General features: G+C 37.1%; 1 protein-coding gene across 1 annotated transcript; it reads left to right on the top strand.

Annotated features, from left to right (window-relative positions):
- The first annotated feature begins 12,197 nt into the window (after positions 1–12,197).
- LOC141653215 (uncharacterized) lies at positions 12,198–15,485 on the top strand. Its single transcript, XM_074460908.1, has 3 exons — positions 12,198–13,148; positions 13,308–13,510; positions 13,730–15,485. The coding sequence occupies exons 1-3, from the start codon at positions 12,198–12,200 to the stop codon at positions 15,483–15,485; spliced, it is 2,910 nt and encodes a 969-aa protein (XP_074317009.1).
- Positions 15,486–17,931: the final 2,446 nt, after the last annotated feature.

The raw sequence follows: 17,931 nt of genomic DNA, 5'->3' as shown, positions 1-17,931 counted from the left end.
TTGGGGGGGACGAGAGCCGTCATCGTGGGTTTTCACTTTGCATTTGAGGACTGGAGTTGGGGTCGAACTTAGGCATCTTTTGGGTTCATTTTGGGTGATTTTTGGGTCGAGGTTATGAAGTAGGGTGAAGGGTGGCTATGGGTAGTCGGGTGGTGGTCGTGTCGGACTCCTTGTGGCTTGCTTTTAGGCGAGTCGATGGCTTTGGCGATGCTTTGGCGTAGCTTAGCGATGGCCTGGCCGTGGCCCAGGCGTGGCCTAGCTAATTCACGAGTTTGAGGCCATGTGTAGTTGGTGGTTAGGCCGAGTTTGAGGTTGTCATAATAACTTTTGAGCCGTGTCTATAAATTGTTTTGACGCTAGTTTGGTTTATTTAAAATATAATTAAATTAATTTCCGTCTCATATTTTATATAAAGATAATTCGTTAATATCGTCCTTTCACATAATTATTTTAGGTGGCTCATATGTGGTTGAAGATGAAGAGTAATTTTGGGTTTTAGAAGCTTTCTCAAGTTTATTGCTTGTCTCTTTGCTAGCTTAAGGTAACTATTCCGAGTTACTCGACGAATTAATGTCACATTAGTATTTGATGTTGTGTTTGGTGTTTGTTAAGTGTTTAGGTGATTGATAATGTGTTACTTTCGTTTTTCACATGATAGAAATTGGAAATAGCATGAGAATGACATTGTGATACATTTTGTAATTTGGGCCAAAGTAGGCCAAGACTCGAGTGGGCAGATTGACCGAACGAGTTTGGTCAAACTAGGTTTAAACCGATCAACCTCGATTTGACCGATGACCCGTCGCGGGACTCGGGTCGAGGGTTTGTCTTTGAGGTGAGATTGGTTGTTATTGGAGGTTTTATGTTATGCCTTGATATTTGTAATTATTATTTCACATGTTGGTTGTTGGATGCTTTGGATGCCTTATGCTTGAGTCTTGTTGCCTCTTTGCCATTTTAGCTTGTTCTCATGGATTATGGTATTGTTGGTTAGTGCATTTGGAATTTGGGTTATTATTGATATTGGAGATATTGTTGGATTGTCAGCTGAATATGCTCTTGCGTAGCCTTTCATATACTAGGGTGTCTATGATCTTTTGTGTGTACAAGTTTGGACTCTTTGCCCCTTTTATGGTTAATTGGGTGTCCTACTTGTCTTGTGTGGTGTGGGCTAAAGTATTCAAGCTGGGACTAGGTCCTAGGTGAGTATTTCGGCCTTCATCATTGATAGGCCATTATAGTCTTTGACGAGTATATGTTTGCGGCTTAATAGCCTTTGTGTTCCTGGCTTGGTGGGTTTATATCCAAGCTGGGGCATGACCTTTCTGCCTATTTTGTGAGGAGATGGTCAGCTTAAGTACTAGTAAACCCTTTGGTGGACTCCTTAGGGTACTCATGTGGTTTTATCATGAGTCTTGGGTGCGGTGGTGTGTATCCGCATGTCTAGGTCTGCGCAGATTTAGGACTAGGGTTGTGTTGTGTCTTGGCCATGTTTTTATAGAACCTCTGAGCCAGGATACCGGTTCGATTACCTTCCCTACCTCGTGGTATAGACTCGAGTTACAAAGTGACTATTGACCGTGCTAAGAACTTATGCCTGTCTCTAGATATATTGCCCTTTCTTGTTTGATGATTCTATGAATCATAGAAGGTGAGATGCAAGCCGGCTATGGTTGATAGAGTTTGGATTCCTGGATGTTATGTGATTCACATGATAGTGTAGTATGAGTCGGTCTAGTATTCACATGCTAGGACTATGTGTTGTTATATTGTTGTTCACATGATAAGCACGATTGTCTAGCATCTATATGCTAAGGCTATGTGTTATTCATATTCATATTCTTATGTTTACATGTTATATTAATTATGACATTTCGTGGCTGGGAGAACTCGGAGTTACTCCCCCATTCGACCGTGGCTTTCGTATTTGTATAAAATGCGAATGACAGGTAGGTGATGCATATATGGGGTACATGGACGAGCTAGCGAGCAAAGTAACCTTGGAACCTAGATTGGCTTTATTTTATTGTGACCCTTAAACACTTTTTATGTCACATGCATTTTAGGGACATATGTCTCTCTCTTTACATTTGGTTGTATAATTTGCTATTCGCGACTTTAGCGATGGTTATGTTGTGAAACTTCTAGTTAGACCTTGTATGTTTGACACCTTCCAATTTGGATATCTTTATAACAGGTTCAGGTTTTAAAAATTACAGGTTTTTACCCAAATGAACCTATTACAAACATATCCATGCAGTTTTATTCTAGAATTACGTGTTTATTTTTCCGCAATAAATGAGGGTGTCACAATAACTGATTGACCGGAATTATCTACCATAGATACCTTCCGAGCGTCGCCACGCATTTCCAGTTCATTACTCCTCGAGTGGCCCTGAGATATTGTTTTAACCCTGACAAAGGGGTGGACAATTCCTATCACACTATTCCCTTCGAGTAGCCACAGCTCATCATAACCCAAAATAAGCCCTTTAACCTCATTTACGAAGGTCGTAGGATCATAAATCAAAGTTACTCTGAAACTGTGCCACCTTGGGCGAACAGTCTTTAGTAAAAAGAATCGACTCATTAGAATACTATAGTAGCTCTTGCCACGACCAGGCTATATAAATTTGCCAGAACTCTGTAAGCGGTCATTAGGCCCGACAAAGTGTTCCTAACAGTCTGCCTATGTGATCGACTAGTCATCTCATATGACTCTATGGCACTTGAATTTGCCATCAATCGCATCACACTCTAGTTAATTCGAGATGTCACTTCATACAAGTGACTATGGGCGATTAATATGTCAATTTAGTTCATTTTAATGGGGTTCAATCTTGTCTCTACAACCCATTTGAATATGACAAAGTAATGGGAAAATTAAAAGACAAATGTGATTATGCATATGAACAAATAAAACAACTTTTATTTCATATCAAAATCTAACATAAAACTGGCATGTGTTTAAGTCCCATGTACGCAACATGTCCATCATGTTTAGCCTGCGATAAAGGCTTCATGAGCGGATCAGCAATGTTATCATCCGTCCCCACCTTAACAATCGCAATTTCCTCCCTTTCAATGAAATCTCTAATTACATGGAATTTTCTAAGTACATGTCTAGATCTATTACTAGACTTGGGCTCTTTAGATTGGAATATAGTCCCATTGTTGTCACAATAGAGAGTAATGGGATCATTGGCGGTAGGTACTACTTTTAGCCCTTCCAAGAATTGCTTGATCCACAGACTTCCTTGGCGCTTCACGATCTTTGCTATGTACTCACCTCCGTTGTAGAATCATGATCTGACTTCCTTGAAGCTTCTCCAGCTAACGGCACCACCATTGAGCATGAAAACAAATCCAGCTTGTGATTTCATGTCATCTCTATCTGTTTGAAAACTGGAGTCCGTGTAACCCTTAACACAGAGCTCGGAGTCACCTCCAAACATTAAGACAGAATCCTTAGTCCTTCACAAGTATTTAAGGATGTGCTTGACGGCAATCCAGTGATTCTCACTAGGATTTCCTTGATATCTACTCGTCATGCTCAAAGCATACGAGATATCTGGACGAGTGCATATCATGGCATACATGATTGATCCAACGGCGGAAGCATAAGTGTTCAACTTCATGCGTTCAACATCTTTGGGTTCGGTGGGTGATTGAGACTTGCTCAATATGGTCCCACTAACCATAGGAACCAAGCCTCTTTTGGATTGGTCCATGCTGAAGCGTCGAAAATCTTATCAACATAAGATTCTTGACTTAATGCCAATATCCTTTTGGGGGTATCTCTATAGATCCAAATACCTAATATGCGTTGTGCTTCTCCTAAATCCTCATTTGGAAGTGGTTACCCAACCACTCCTTAACGGAAGACAACATCGGAATGTCATTTCCAATGAGTAGTATGTCATCCACATACAATATTAGAAACACAACATTGCTCCCGCTGAACTTCATGTATAAACATGGTTCCTCAATACTTCGAGTAAAACCATTTTCTTTTATGACATGATTAAATCGATGGTTTCAACTTCTTGATGCTTGCTTAAGACCATAAATGGATCTCTTAAGCTTGCATACTTTGTTAGAATTTTTAGGATCGACAAAACCTTCGGGTTGTATCATGTACACCTCTTCTTCTAAATGCCCATTTAGAAAAGCGGTCTTGACATCCATTTGCCATATTTCATAATCATGAAATGCGGCGATCGCTAACAGTATCCGAATTGATCTTAGCATAGCCACGGGGGCAAAGGTTTCGTCATAGTGAAGACCATGAACTTGAGTAAAACTTTTTGCTACTAGGCTAGCCTTGTAGACATCATCATGTCCTTCTATGTCATTCTTTACTTTGAAGATCCATTTGCACTGAAGAGGTCTTTCCCCTTCAGGCAAATCCACTATGTTCCAGACTTGATTTTCATGCATAGAACTCATTTCGGATTTCATGGCCTCAAGCCATAAAGCTGAATTGGGACTAGAGATTGCAACTTTGTAAGTGGCGAGTTCGTCACTTTCTAAAAGTAACACATCGAGGGTCCCATCCTCTTCGATAAGCAACATATCTATCAGGATGGTGAGAAACTTGACCCGACCTCCTCGGTTGAGGATTAACAACAGAATTAGACGACGAAGGAACGTCTTCTTGCGTCTCTACTTCGGTTTGTGGCTCTTGAACTTCATCAAGTTCAAAATTTCTCCCACTCTGTCTCTTAGAAATAAACTCACTTTCTAAGAAGACAACCTCATTAGACACAAACACTTTATTTTCTTGAGGTTTGTAGAAGTAATATCCTCTGGAGGTAATGGGGTAACCTACAAAGATGCATTTTTAGGATCGTGGGGCAAGCTTGTTGTCGGTCTTTGCCTTGACGTAAGCATTACATCCCCAAATCTTCATATAGGATAAATTAGGAACCCTTTCTTTCCATATCTCATATGGAGTCTTTTCGGTTGCCTTTGTTGGACTATTATTCAATTATTTGATTGCGGTTTGGTTGCAAATCCCCAAAACGAGTCGGGTAACTCGGTTTGACTCATCATGGATCGAACCATATCTAGCAGGGTTCGATTTCTCCTTTCGGCAACACCATTTAGTTGTGGTTTACCGGGTGGAGTGAGTTGTGACACAATGCCACAACCTTTCAAGTGTGAATCAAATTCATTACTAAGATACTCTCCACCACGATCGGATCGTAGTGCCTTTATCCTTTTGTTCAATTGGTTTTCTACTTCATTTTGAAATTCTTTAAATTTCCCAAAAGCTTCACTCTTATACTTCATTAAGTAGATATACCCATATCTACTTAAATCATCGGTGAAGGTTATGAAGTAGACATAATTTCCCCTAGCGTTGATGGTCATTGGTCCACATACATCGGTATGTATAAGTCCCAATAGTTTACTAGCTCGAGTCCCTTTTACCACTAAAAGGATTACGAGTCATTTTTCTTAGGAGACAAGATTCGCATATACCGTATGATTGAAAATCGAATGGTTTAAGAACATTAGTGGAAACTAATCTTTTAATGCGATTCTCATTGATATGACCCAATCGACAATGCCAAATGTACGATTCATTTGGATCACTTGATTTGAGTTTCTTTGATTGTATATTATAGATGTCTTTACTTGGATTAGAAGTTTCTAGAACATAAATGCCATTAATAGAAGAGCCTCGGCCTATGACCAAGTCATTTCTTGAAATAATACAACAATTGTTTTTAATGGCAAAATTAAAACCTTCTATGTCTAACATAGCAATTGAAATAATGTTCTTAGAAAGAGAAGGTACATAAAAACAATTATGCAAATACAACTCAAATCCATTTGCTAAAACAAGCACATAAGTTCCCTTGGATGTAGCCGCTACCCTAGCTCCATTCCCAAGACGGAGATCAACATCGCCCTTGCTTAGCTTTTCCACGTTTCTTAGCCCCTGTAAATGATAACAAAGGTGAGAACCGCAACCGGTATCTAATACCCACGTTGTGGTGGAAGTAAAATTTACATCAATAACATAAATTTCAGAAGGAATTTTATCGAGTGGAATAACAAGTCCATCCCTAATATTTCCCAAATATATGGGGCAATTCCTCATCCAATGTCTCATGCCTTGACAATAATGGCATTCATTATCAACTTTGGCTCCTTTGGTAGTCCCACTAGCCATCTTGTTCCCATTGTTGAATCCTCTACCTTTCTTTCCCTTCCTTTTGAACCATTTTCCTTTAGTTGCAAGAGCTTTCTTGCTAGGACTCCCACTAGATTTGGCATCCCTTTCTTCCAAAGATAAGGATTCCATAGATTTAGCGAGATGGTCTTCCCGAGACACATTCGCAAAAGATCTAGTCTTAGTAGGAGGTATGGTGGAAGTAATGAAATTAAGGTTTCCATCGGAACCGATCCCAAAATGAAGCTCTCTAGTAGTATCGAGATTGTGGTTGGAGCAAATTTCGTCAAATAAGTTATGACAAGACTCAATGGTAATAGGTGTAGTTGCTTTAGAAGGATCCATTGCGATATATAAACTACAAATATGGAGGTAAAGGAAATATTAACATTTGTCATTTGATCAAATTTGCAAACATTTTAAACAAATTTTTAAACATTTATATAGTGACCTCTACCTAACTATTATAAATGATCCCGAGATCCAAATTCATATCAATTCGGGCACAGTGAGCCGATTCATCCCTTATCAATATAACTCGGTGGATTAACTCTATAATCGATTCTACTTCTAGAACTCTCGGTCAATAAAATTACTCTAATATTTATCTTTAGCCCGGAACACATGTGACTACGGTCACGAATACTTCCGTTGAGCTCAATCCAAATTTCGAAGTAATAACATTTTACTACCCACTTACCCAACGTAACAAGGTTTGTATTACGGTGAAGCCGGATTAACTCCCTTATGAAATTGAGTTTCGTGGGTTCTACTATTTGGTAAGGCTAAATCTCAATTATTAATTTAGCGAGAGGTCATGTCAATTTATTATCTATCACGTTTTAAGTGAACTAAAGCGGTGAACTACGATAATTATAATTGACACGGTCGAATACTCGATTAAATATAATGCATGTTTAGGTATGGCGATTTAGCGATTCATGCAAACATATAAAGAAAATGCAAAGCATAAATATAAAGTCCTAGTATGGCCTTCCTAAAATAGTAAATCTAATAAACTATTACAAATTCGGAAACCAACACCTTGGTCCCTTGAACTTTGGTCTTGGCATGCATCTCGAGGTAACACCGTCTTCATGGTTTCAGAGTTGCAGGTATTCTATTCTGGTTATGGCAGGGGTGTGTGAGTGGCTGCACATTCCTGTCCCTACTGTAAATGGTATTATTTGGACTGGCAGAAGGAAATGGAGTGCCCTGAAGAAGAACATCTGTTTGGGTGCTCTCATGGCTGTCTATTATGCATTGTGGCAGCAGAGAAACAAGGCAAGATTGGAAGGAGTTTTAGCTAGGCCGTGTGTTGTCATTCAACAAATTCAAACATGTATTAGGTCTAGGTTGGCTAGCTGCAAAGTTATAGCTAGTGATGATATTGCTTGGATTGCTTCACTAGTTTGAAGTCTATCTAAATTATTTGTATTAGTTTGTAACAGTTGGTTTTTGAGCTTAATGAGAACTTACCTTCTACCAAAAAAAAAAAACACCGTCTTCATGGAAACTTCGGGAAATTACAAAATAATAAATAAAAATTACATAATTTCCAATTATACATTTGTAATAAAAAAAAAAATAAATCTATTAAATTACAAAACGGTGATACGAGATCACAATAATTACAATCGAATCGATATTCCCATGCATTTCGGGTAATATCAATTAAAACTAAGGCCATACTAAGTAAAATTATATAATGCAAAAATTATATAAATCAAAAATATGACAATCATAAATAAAATGCAGCATTAAAATATGTATAAACATGCTTAATTTTTTGCTAAATCGCCTTTTAAGAGCCAATATCGTATATTTTATCGGTTTTTATGGATTTGCGTGATTATAACTTGTTAAAATCACAATATGTTACATAAATTCATATTTATGTTCAAGTTAATTACCCTAACCATCTTAGGACTCAAAACTTAGTCTTCACTAACATTTTGACAATAATTCAACTTGATTTCTTAATATTGTTCATAATGGACCCAAAAAAAATACATTTTTATATTATAAACTCCAAATTAAATTATAATAATTTCAAATAATTTCAAAATTTGAAATTCAAACTCGTGAACATTCTGGAAAAATACCATGACACTCATAATGTTCAAAACTTAGGTTAAAAAATTTCGAAAATTTTTCGAGAAAAATATCATTGCGGTTTATCGGTTTTATCAAATATGACCATTAAAATATGAGAATTAATTTTATTCAACTTTTCACTTTTAGATCTTAAATGTGGGATAAAATGCAATATATGACGTTTTTCTTTAGTCATGAAATATGTTTTAGCATTATAGGCTAATTTAAGTCACTATTTGTTGAATTTTTACTCAAAAATTCATAAATCATGCAAAAGAAGTTCAATCCATCTAAAAATTTTACACACACTGAGTAAAAATGCATGTGACAACATATAAAACTTTCATGACCAGATTCGAAATATAACTCATATTAACCTAATAAACCCTTTAAATTCGATTTAAACTCATAAAATTCATATTTTATGCAAAATAACTTAGTTTTTCACGAAATATAACATGCAACCAGTAGATAATATATGTGAAAACATACCCAAAAATCACTGGAAAAAATCGAAGTTTAGTTATTTTTCGTCCAAAAATGACATTTTTCTCATAAAAATCACATTTTAATGCCAATAATATATATAATGAACAATAAAATCCATAAATCAACCCAAATATCCCAAAAAAATTTAGGACCAGAAACTTTTAACATGCAAAATTATTTCGTGATTTATCTTCATAAATCCTAAATAACAAGTTTTATTTGTTAACTAATTAACTCGGAAAAACAAACCCGATTTTGCATGCAACAACCTTGAGATCTGATACCACTTGTTAGGATTCATTTATCTCAAAAGTTTACATATTCATAGTATGATAGTTTAATTTAGTCATAAAATTAAATCGGATCTTATGCATGCAAAACAATTACAAGTATAAGGAGAAGATCAATTCTTACATTGAGTATTTCGGGTAAATGGGCACTAGTAAGTTCACCTTCTTACTAGTTCTTGAGCTTTCCAAAGATGGAAGAACAAGATTCAAGTGGAGAATCTCTCCTAAGGAATTATACCCAAAGCAATACCCTTAAAAATTATAATTAATATGATCTAGTATTAATTAAAATCTTACTTAAACTTGACACAAAAATGGATTTTTGTTCTCTCCTTTTCAGTCAAGAGGAGTGGATTTTGTGTGTTTTCTTTCTCTAAGTTTTTCACAAAATGTAGAGAGTTATCTTATTTTTCTAACACTAGAAAAATATAAAGTGTAGAATTGAATAATTATAGAAGAAAAACCTTTGCCTTTTTCAAGTAGAAAACCGGTTGGGGGGGGGGCTAGAGGCCAATGCATGGTCTTTGTTCTTCTCAAGATTAGACTAGGTGTGCATGACTATGAGTAGGGTCTTAATCATTGTGTTTCCATTTAAAATAAACAACACAATATAAACCCTAATCCTCCCTCCATTTTTCGGTACAAACATAAAATGGAAAGTCCATTTTATTTTGTCATTTGTCAATTTTGTCATATGTCACATGTTACATGACATGTCACAATATAATGTATTTTTAACATATTAAAAATCAACATATTAATAAAATATGTCATATACAAAATTAACTAGTAATTCTTAATTACTTGTACCAAAATGGTTTATCGAATTATAAATTACAACAACTTGTATTTATAATAAATTATTCAATCTGTTTCAATTGTTTCGTAAACAATAAATTAATCTAAGTAATAAACAATTCGATTACTTAGACCGTATCTTATTTAATCGAATTACAATGAGACACGTTAATTTTGCTCACAAAATCATCCGTCAATTTTAAGCAATTTAATTAACTCATATCGGCATGCGATTAATTAAATAATCAATTAAGAGTATTACCCTATAGGTATGACCTCAGGGTATCAACTGATCACCACCGTCGTACGACAGTAATGTCAAACTCTAGTCAGCCAATCATTACCGATATGTGTGGACCAGTTGACTGTAAAGTATTACTTTCCCTCATGTATTCTTAAATATGAGATTTAAACATGTGATCATCATGATCGACAATTGTGATCGCATTATTGTCGGGGACACTCCAACAATACCATGAACCTTAACTTGCTGAAGTCGGTCGTAATTAAACACGTATCCCCTGGCAACAACAACTTTCTGTTTCCCCTGTAAATAGAATAGACGACAAGCCACCTTGCAATCGCCCTTCACATCAGCTTTAATCAATTAGTACACATACATTCACTACCTTTAATAAATTTCATAAGTAAAAAACGTGTATGATATGAATAATTATAAACTAGCAGCTATTACCTTTCTCGGTGTTGGGAAGAACATCTGATCATCAACTACCTCCACCTCATCCTGTGTCACGGCCTTCCTGCAAATGCCTGATATCGATCCTCGGCTCCCACCGCAGTCTCCTTTGCCATTTCCTTCTCCCTTGCCATGTCATCCTCGGCTTCCTTCTGTACATTAACACTTGTCCATATAACACGTACTGATTTTCCAAATCATATAACACACTGTATATAAGACATAAATATTATTACCTCTTTTTCCACCTCCTCGTCCTCCTCCTTTGCTTCCTTTATGACTTCTTGAACCATATCCAACTCTTTTTCTGATGGCTTTTCCCCAGTTTCCAACATTCTCACCATCAACCTAGCTATTTTCTGTAGCTGTGTAGTAGAAATTAATGTCAGCATATATAGTTATAAATTACGTTGGTTCAAATACAGTATTTATAGATTACCTTCTTGGAATCATCACCACTTCAAGTAGTTTTCCCAAAATACTTAGTGATACCAACATGCGTCGATACCCCTCTCACACGACCTGGATGCTCTACTTTGCCGATTGCCCTAGCAAGAATGTCATCACGTTCTTCAGGCTTCCATTTTCCTTCTTGTACCTCCTTCTCACAGATCCTCTACATACACATAAAATAATTAAGCAACTCACAAATATATAACTCCGACCACCAGTGGTAGGAGTGACGTATTTATTCAAACTTAAAATTTTCTCTTTGATGTCCTTATCATATTCAGTTCCCGTCTTTCCATTCTTAGGAGTGTGACCTTCCACCCAAGCGTCGTGACGACTGAATTTTCCAAGCTTTGCCTACAATTCATTCATCACATTGATATCCTCTCAAAATATGTATGATTACTATGAACATATATATATATATATAACATCCGACTAAAACACCTAATAGTCTAATATTATAAGAATTATGTACTTACAAGTTTCGTCTTAATCAATCTACAACCACCTCGGGAGCCGTAAAATACGGTCTTTTTCTTTGAAATGTTCGCCTTGTTCCTCTCACTCATTGTAATACCCCGTAATTTAGTAATGATTTATGAGAATAATTAATGTAATTTAAATATATAATTAATGACATTTCTAATAGTTGCAAATAAGACGTTAATTAAATAATAAAATAAGTAAGCAAGTCGGGAATTATGCTTAGCTAATAATAAGGCCTTGGGCCGTGTGCTATGATTGTATGGACAGATTTTAGGCTTAGTATGAGTGATAGTCGGGAATTGTTTCGGGATTTAATAATAATATTAATGAGGAGAATAATAATAGGAAAAGGTAATAATAATTATAATATTAATAATCCTAAATAATATTAGTGTTATAATAAAATTAGAAAAGGAGATATGTAGTAATTCTACTTATGGAAAGGCTAATATAATATGTAATAATAATAATAATAATAATAATAATAATAATAATAATAATAATAATAATAATAATAATAATAATAATAATAATAGTGAATCTGAAGATGAAACTATAGATTTGGATGCAATTAAACAGCAACAGAGTAGTATCAAACAAACTGGTGACCCTCCCAATCCACCTGTGCCTCATGAATAACGTTGGGTTTTGGAATGTGCGGGGTTTTAATAATGTAAATAAACAGAAAGTAGTTAAAAATTTTATGAATAATCAGAAGGTAGGTCTCTTTGGACTGCTTGAGACTAAAATAAATGGTGGCAATGTGACTAATATAACTCTTAACCTGTTTGATGGTTGGTGTGTTACCACTAATACTCATACTCATAAGGGTGGAAGGGTGTGGCTGTTATGGCAACCACAATTATTTGATGTTCATGTTCTGGAGTATAATCCTCAATTTATTCATGCTCAGATTACTGTTAAAGTTAGTGGGAATAACTTTCTTCTAACTTTGATTTATGCTTTTAATGAGGGGAAGGATAGACTTGACTTGTGGAGGTGTTTAAATAAGTTTGCCATTTCTTGTACTGGACCATGGGCACTTGCTGGAGATTTTAACACTGTTCTGAATCCTGAAGAAAGATTAGGAGGGCAGACTAGAGATGAGGATATGGATGCTTTTGTTGACTGCATGAATGCTTGTGGGATGATTGATATACAGGCTACAAGGGATTTTTATACTTGGACGAATAAGCAAGATGTTGAGCATAGAAAATACAGTAGACTGGATAGATTTCTAGTAAACAATGATTGGCTAAGTGTGTATCCAGAAATGGTGGGTCATTTCCACCTTGAAGGACTCCTTGATCACAATCCCTGTGTTGTTTCTAATAAACAGTTGGCGCCATTAAGTCTAGGAGCTTCAAATATTTCAATATGTGGGGAGTGCGGTGGTTTCATTCCCAGGATCAAGGAAGTATGGGATAGCACTGTGAATGGCACAAGAATGTTTTGCATTGTTAAGAAACTGAAAGCCTTAAAGAATGTGTTAAAAGATCTGAACAAGGAATGCTATTCTGATATTGAAGTCAAGACTGAGGAGGCAGAACTGACTTTAGCTGAGATTCAGAGTCATATTATAGGTGACCCTATGAATCCTTCTCTTATCACCAGAGAGAGGGAAGCTATGGAGAATCTTAGAGATTTGACCAAGGCAAAGTTTAGTTTTCTGTAGCAGAAAGCCAAGATTAAATGGACGGATGATGGGGATATTAATTCTGCTTACTTTCATGCCAGCATAAAGAAGAGATGCATCAGAAATACTATTATTCAGATTGAAGATCAGCATGGGAATGTATGTAATGATAATTAGAGTATTCAGGATGCATTCTTAGAGTATTATAATGGACTCCTTGGTAGTAGAAAGGTAACTGAGCATGTGAGACCTGCAGTCCTTGAATTTGGGAAATTTTGCATAGAGGAACACATTTCTATTCTGAATAAGCCAGTGCTCTCTGAGGAGGTCAAACAGGTGGTCTTTTCCATTCCTATTGATAAAGCCCCTGGTCCAGATGGGTATTCAAGTGGATTTTTTAGGGACTCCTGAGATTTGATTGGGAGTGATGTGGTTGATGCTGTTCAAGATTTCTTCAATACAGTCAACTACTAACTCAATGAATGCAACAAACATTATCCGATTCCTAAGTGTGAGAGACCTACCTCAGTTAAACAGTTCAGACCCATTGCTTGCTGCAATGTACTTTACAAGGTTATCTCTAAAATTCTTTGCAATAGGCTTGCCCTGGTACTGCCTGATCTGATACATGAAAGTCAAGGAGCATTTGTACAAGGTAGTTCCATTATTGAGAAGGTTCTGATATGCCAGGATATAGTGCATCAATACTCTAGGAAAAATGTTTCTCCCAGATGCTTATTCAAAGTTGATTTGCAGAAAGCCTATGATACTGTAGAATGGGACTTTGTGGCACAATTGTTGGTTGGACTGAAGTTTCCTAACAAATTTATTGATCTCCCGATGACTTGCATAACAACTACTTCCTATACCTTAGTCTTGAATGGAAGCAACTTTGGGTACTTCAAGGGTAAGAGGGGACTCAGGCAGGGTGATCCAGTCTCTCCTCTTATTTTTACAATCTGTATGGATTATTTGACAAGGCTCATTGCCTATGCCACAGCCAGATGGCCATTTCATTATCATCCACAATGCAAAGGAATTAAGTTAACTCACCTCATGTTTGCAGATGATCTCCTGATGTTTTGCAAAGGAGATGCCCCATCTATTCTCCTCCTTGTTAAAGCTTTCACCTCCTTTTCTAATGCATCAGGTTTGCAGATGAACAATACAAAGTCAGAAATATTTTTTAATGGCATGAATGTGGACTTGCAGACTGATATTCTATCAGTCACTGGCTTTCAGGAAGGAAAAATGCCTTTTAGATACTTAGGGGTCCCAATTCAGCCAGGGAAAGTATCAAAGAAAGAATGCAGCAGTCTTGTGGAGAAAATGATGACAAGGATCAGAAGTATTGGTGCAAAAAAGCTATCTTATGCTGGTAGGGTTGTTCTCATAAACTCAGTGCTTAATACGTTGTACAATTACTGGGCAGCAATGTTTGTCATTCCTAAAGCTGCTATTAAGAGAATTGAGGCCATATGTAGGAACTTCCTATGGGATAGCTCCTCTGAATATCATAGAGTTCCTTTAGTAGGTTGGGACAGAGTTACCATGTCAAAAGCTGCAGGGGGACTAGGGATTAAAAAAGCCAGCACCTGGAACATTGCTTCAGTTGGAAAATTGGTGAACTGGATATATGTGAAGGCTGACAGGCTTTGGATTAAGTGGATAGATAGTGTTTATTTCAAAGGGATGAACTGGAATGACTATACACCTGCAAATGACTCAACTTGGACCTGGAAGACTATTTGTAAGGTGAAGGAGCAGCTTAAACATGGATTCATTGATAATTGTTGGGCTCCTTATCAAAAAGGTTATACAATTAGCCATGGATATGAATGGCTTATGGGAACAACTCCTACTCAGCATTGGACAAAAATAGTTTGGAATGAATGGAATGTGCCCAAACATTCCTTCAATTCATGGTTGATAATGCAGGGTGGATTGAATACCAAAGCCAGGCTCTTTTCGTATAGATGCTGTCAGGATGACATGTGTATCCTGTGTGCAGAACAGGCTGAAACTAATGAGCATCTATTTACTGAATGTAAATTCAGTTGTCAAGTTCAGAAATATGTTGAAGACTGGATTGAACGTCCTTTCCCCACTGATAGTGAGTTGCTGAATGTTTCTGATAGCAGCATGAAATGGAAGGCTCTAGCCTTGGTGCTCTCACGCTACAGGTACACAGTTTGGCATCAACGCAATCTTGCTCGAACTCAGTTCAGTGTTGCCAGGCCTGTGCTAGTGGCAGAACGGATGAAGATGGTGGTCCAACAACAAATTCGCAAATTTACTGATCGAAGAGGAGGACAAAATGAGTTGAATGCAAGGACTTGGATTGGTTTCTGTTAATAGGAATGCTTTGTTTCTATTTGTAGAAAGCTTTTTGGTCCTTTTGTAATTGGATATGTCTTTTTGAAATATATATATATATACTCACATTTCACCTAAAAAATAATAATAATAATAATAATAATAATAATAATAATAATAATAATACAATTTATAATGGTAATAATAATAATGTGATAATTCCTAATAATAATCGGATTAAGGGAATAATTTCCTAATTGGCCTCATATACTCCCTAAACCTAGATTATAAATACATAATAAATCTGAAAAGTAATTCATAAAAGTAGAGGAAGGAGATTTAGAAGACGGAAGAGCAATTAGCGATAAAAAGGTAAGATCGTCTTATAATATACTCAACGCGTATTCTATTCAATTGAACCATGTATAAACCACCGTATGACTAGACCCAAGACATAGACCCATCGTGGCCTCTGCCGTGACTGACTTGGGGTGGCCGGACCACCGTTGACCGAGGGAATGGGGTTGTTTGACTGGTGTTTATCGTTGTTGTTGTCATAGTAAAACCATGGGTTTAAAACGGAATTTACACCCTCGCTTAAACTCGACTTGACCTGGGACTTGGGTGGTTGGTCTTATCGGTAGTGGGCGGTCCTATGGGTGGTAATGGGGGTAGTCGGAGGTGGTGCTTGGTACGGTGGTTGCCGGAATTACGACCTAGGATAGAATCGATGTATAAACACGATGGAACCATTTATATACTCGTTGCCTTGACCTGGGTATGGTGGGGAAGGATGCTGGTGGTGCATTCGACCTCAGGGGTGGTGTCGCGGTGGCCGGTGATGGCGGTTTGTGGCAGGAGTGGCTAGAAACACGTGAAAACAGGGGATTAAGGCTGGGTTGTTGCTGTCGGGTCTGGTGGGATGTCGTGGTAGGTGTGGTGGGGTCAAGGAGGATAGGAGACTACCCATGGAACCACTGTGGGTAAGTGGTGACTGCGGTGGTGGCCAGAGGAGGTGAGGTTGAGCGAGAGGAGGGTGTCGGGTTTTCGGTAATTAGTGTTCGTGGTTGTGGCTGCTAGGGCGTGAGTTTGTGGCGGTTGGAGTCCGTTGTATCTAGTGTCTAGGGCGTGGTTGGGTGGCTGGAAGTGGAGGCACCTGGTGGGTGAGGGTGGCAGGCTTAGTGGCCCTGGTTGGGCGTGTTTACATGGGTGTTTGGGGGAGGTGTATGAAGGGGATGTTTGGGCATGGTGTCGTGAGGTTGAACAGTGCTTGTGGGTCTTACACGGTTTTTTTTTTGTGGGTAGTTGTATGTAGGTTGAGTCGGGTTTTTAAGTTGAGTTGACTCGGGTTTGTTTTTGAATCGGATTTTAATATCGTAATCCTTTGATAATAATAATAAATAAATAATTTGAAATAATGAATATAATTTATAAATAATAATAGAATGTAATAATTAATAATTGATGGAAATTATAATATTTATGTTAGGTGACGGATTGTGAAGGATTTATAATCGGGTTCGGATTACTTTAATTTTTCGGATTCTTGTTGAGCTGCTCAGTTGGGAATTTGCTATCAAGGTAGGATAGCTACTCAATCACTTTAATGTTTACTTGAATGATATTATCAGATTGTATTGGTTGAATTATTTGGAATTGTGATGCATGATATATGATTGTTGGTTGGTAGCATTGAGATGATTTAATTATTGACTAACTCAGCTCGTGACTGAGATGATTATATTGATAATTGGATTCCTCAGCTTCGTGTCTGACATGGTAAGAAATTGTGTTGCTCAATTGTTTACATTTTCATAACATGAGCACTTGCATTGGATACCTCAGAACTGGTTCTACAGGACTTGTTTCTGGGATGATGAGACTACCTCAACTTCGGTTGGGATGATGAGACTACCCCGGCCAGGGATTGGCGGGATAAACGGGAGCGTCGGAGTATTGATCATGAGCATACATTGCATTTGCATTTAATATTGTTCTTGTATTCATTTATTGTTGTTGTTTGACTATTCCTACTCAACCTTGGGTTGACGTGTATTCAGTAAACACCTGTGATGAACCATAATGGGGAGCAGATTTGACGGGTACTAAAGATTAGCCAACTTGGGAGCTATGGGATGCGTGAGGACTTGACCAGTCTACCTAGAAGTCTAGACCACATAGAATATTTAATCACTTTATTTATTTCCTCTGCGAGTTGTATCAAATTTTATATTAAGTTTTAGTTGATTAATTTGTAATAAACATGTAATCGTTAAAGTTTTATTTAAAGTACTTTGGTTTGTTATACTTTGTTATTCACTAACTCGGGAAACCGAGATGGTAACACTCTTATTTATCTAAGAAGGCCTAGTAAATGCACTTGGATAAATGGGGGTGTCACAATGTGGTATCAGAGCAAAACGATCCTCAGGCCTAACTAATGAACCTAATAATGAATTTAGGATGTGTCTAATAAAATGAACCC

This window comes from Silene latifolia, chromosome 1, assembly GCF_048544455.1.
Source record: "Silene latifolia isolate original U9 population chromosome 1, ASM4854445v1, whole genome shotgun sequence".
Taxonomy (NCBI): Eukaryota; Viridiplantae; Streptophyta; class Magnoliopsida; order Caryophyllales; family Caryophyllaceae; genus Silene; species Silene latifolia.
The sequence above is the reverse complement of the archived record's forward strand: the minus strand, read 5'-3'. Positions and strand labels throughout refer to the sequence as shown.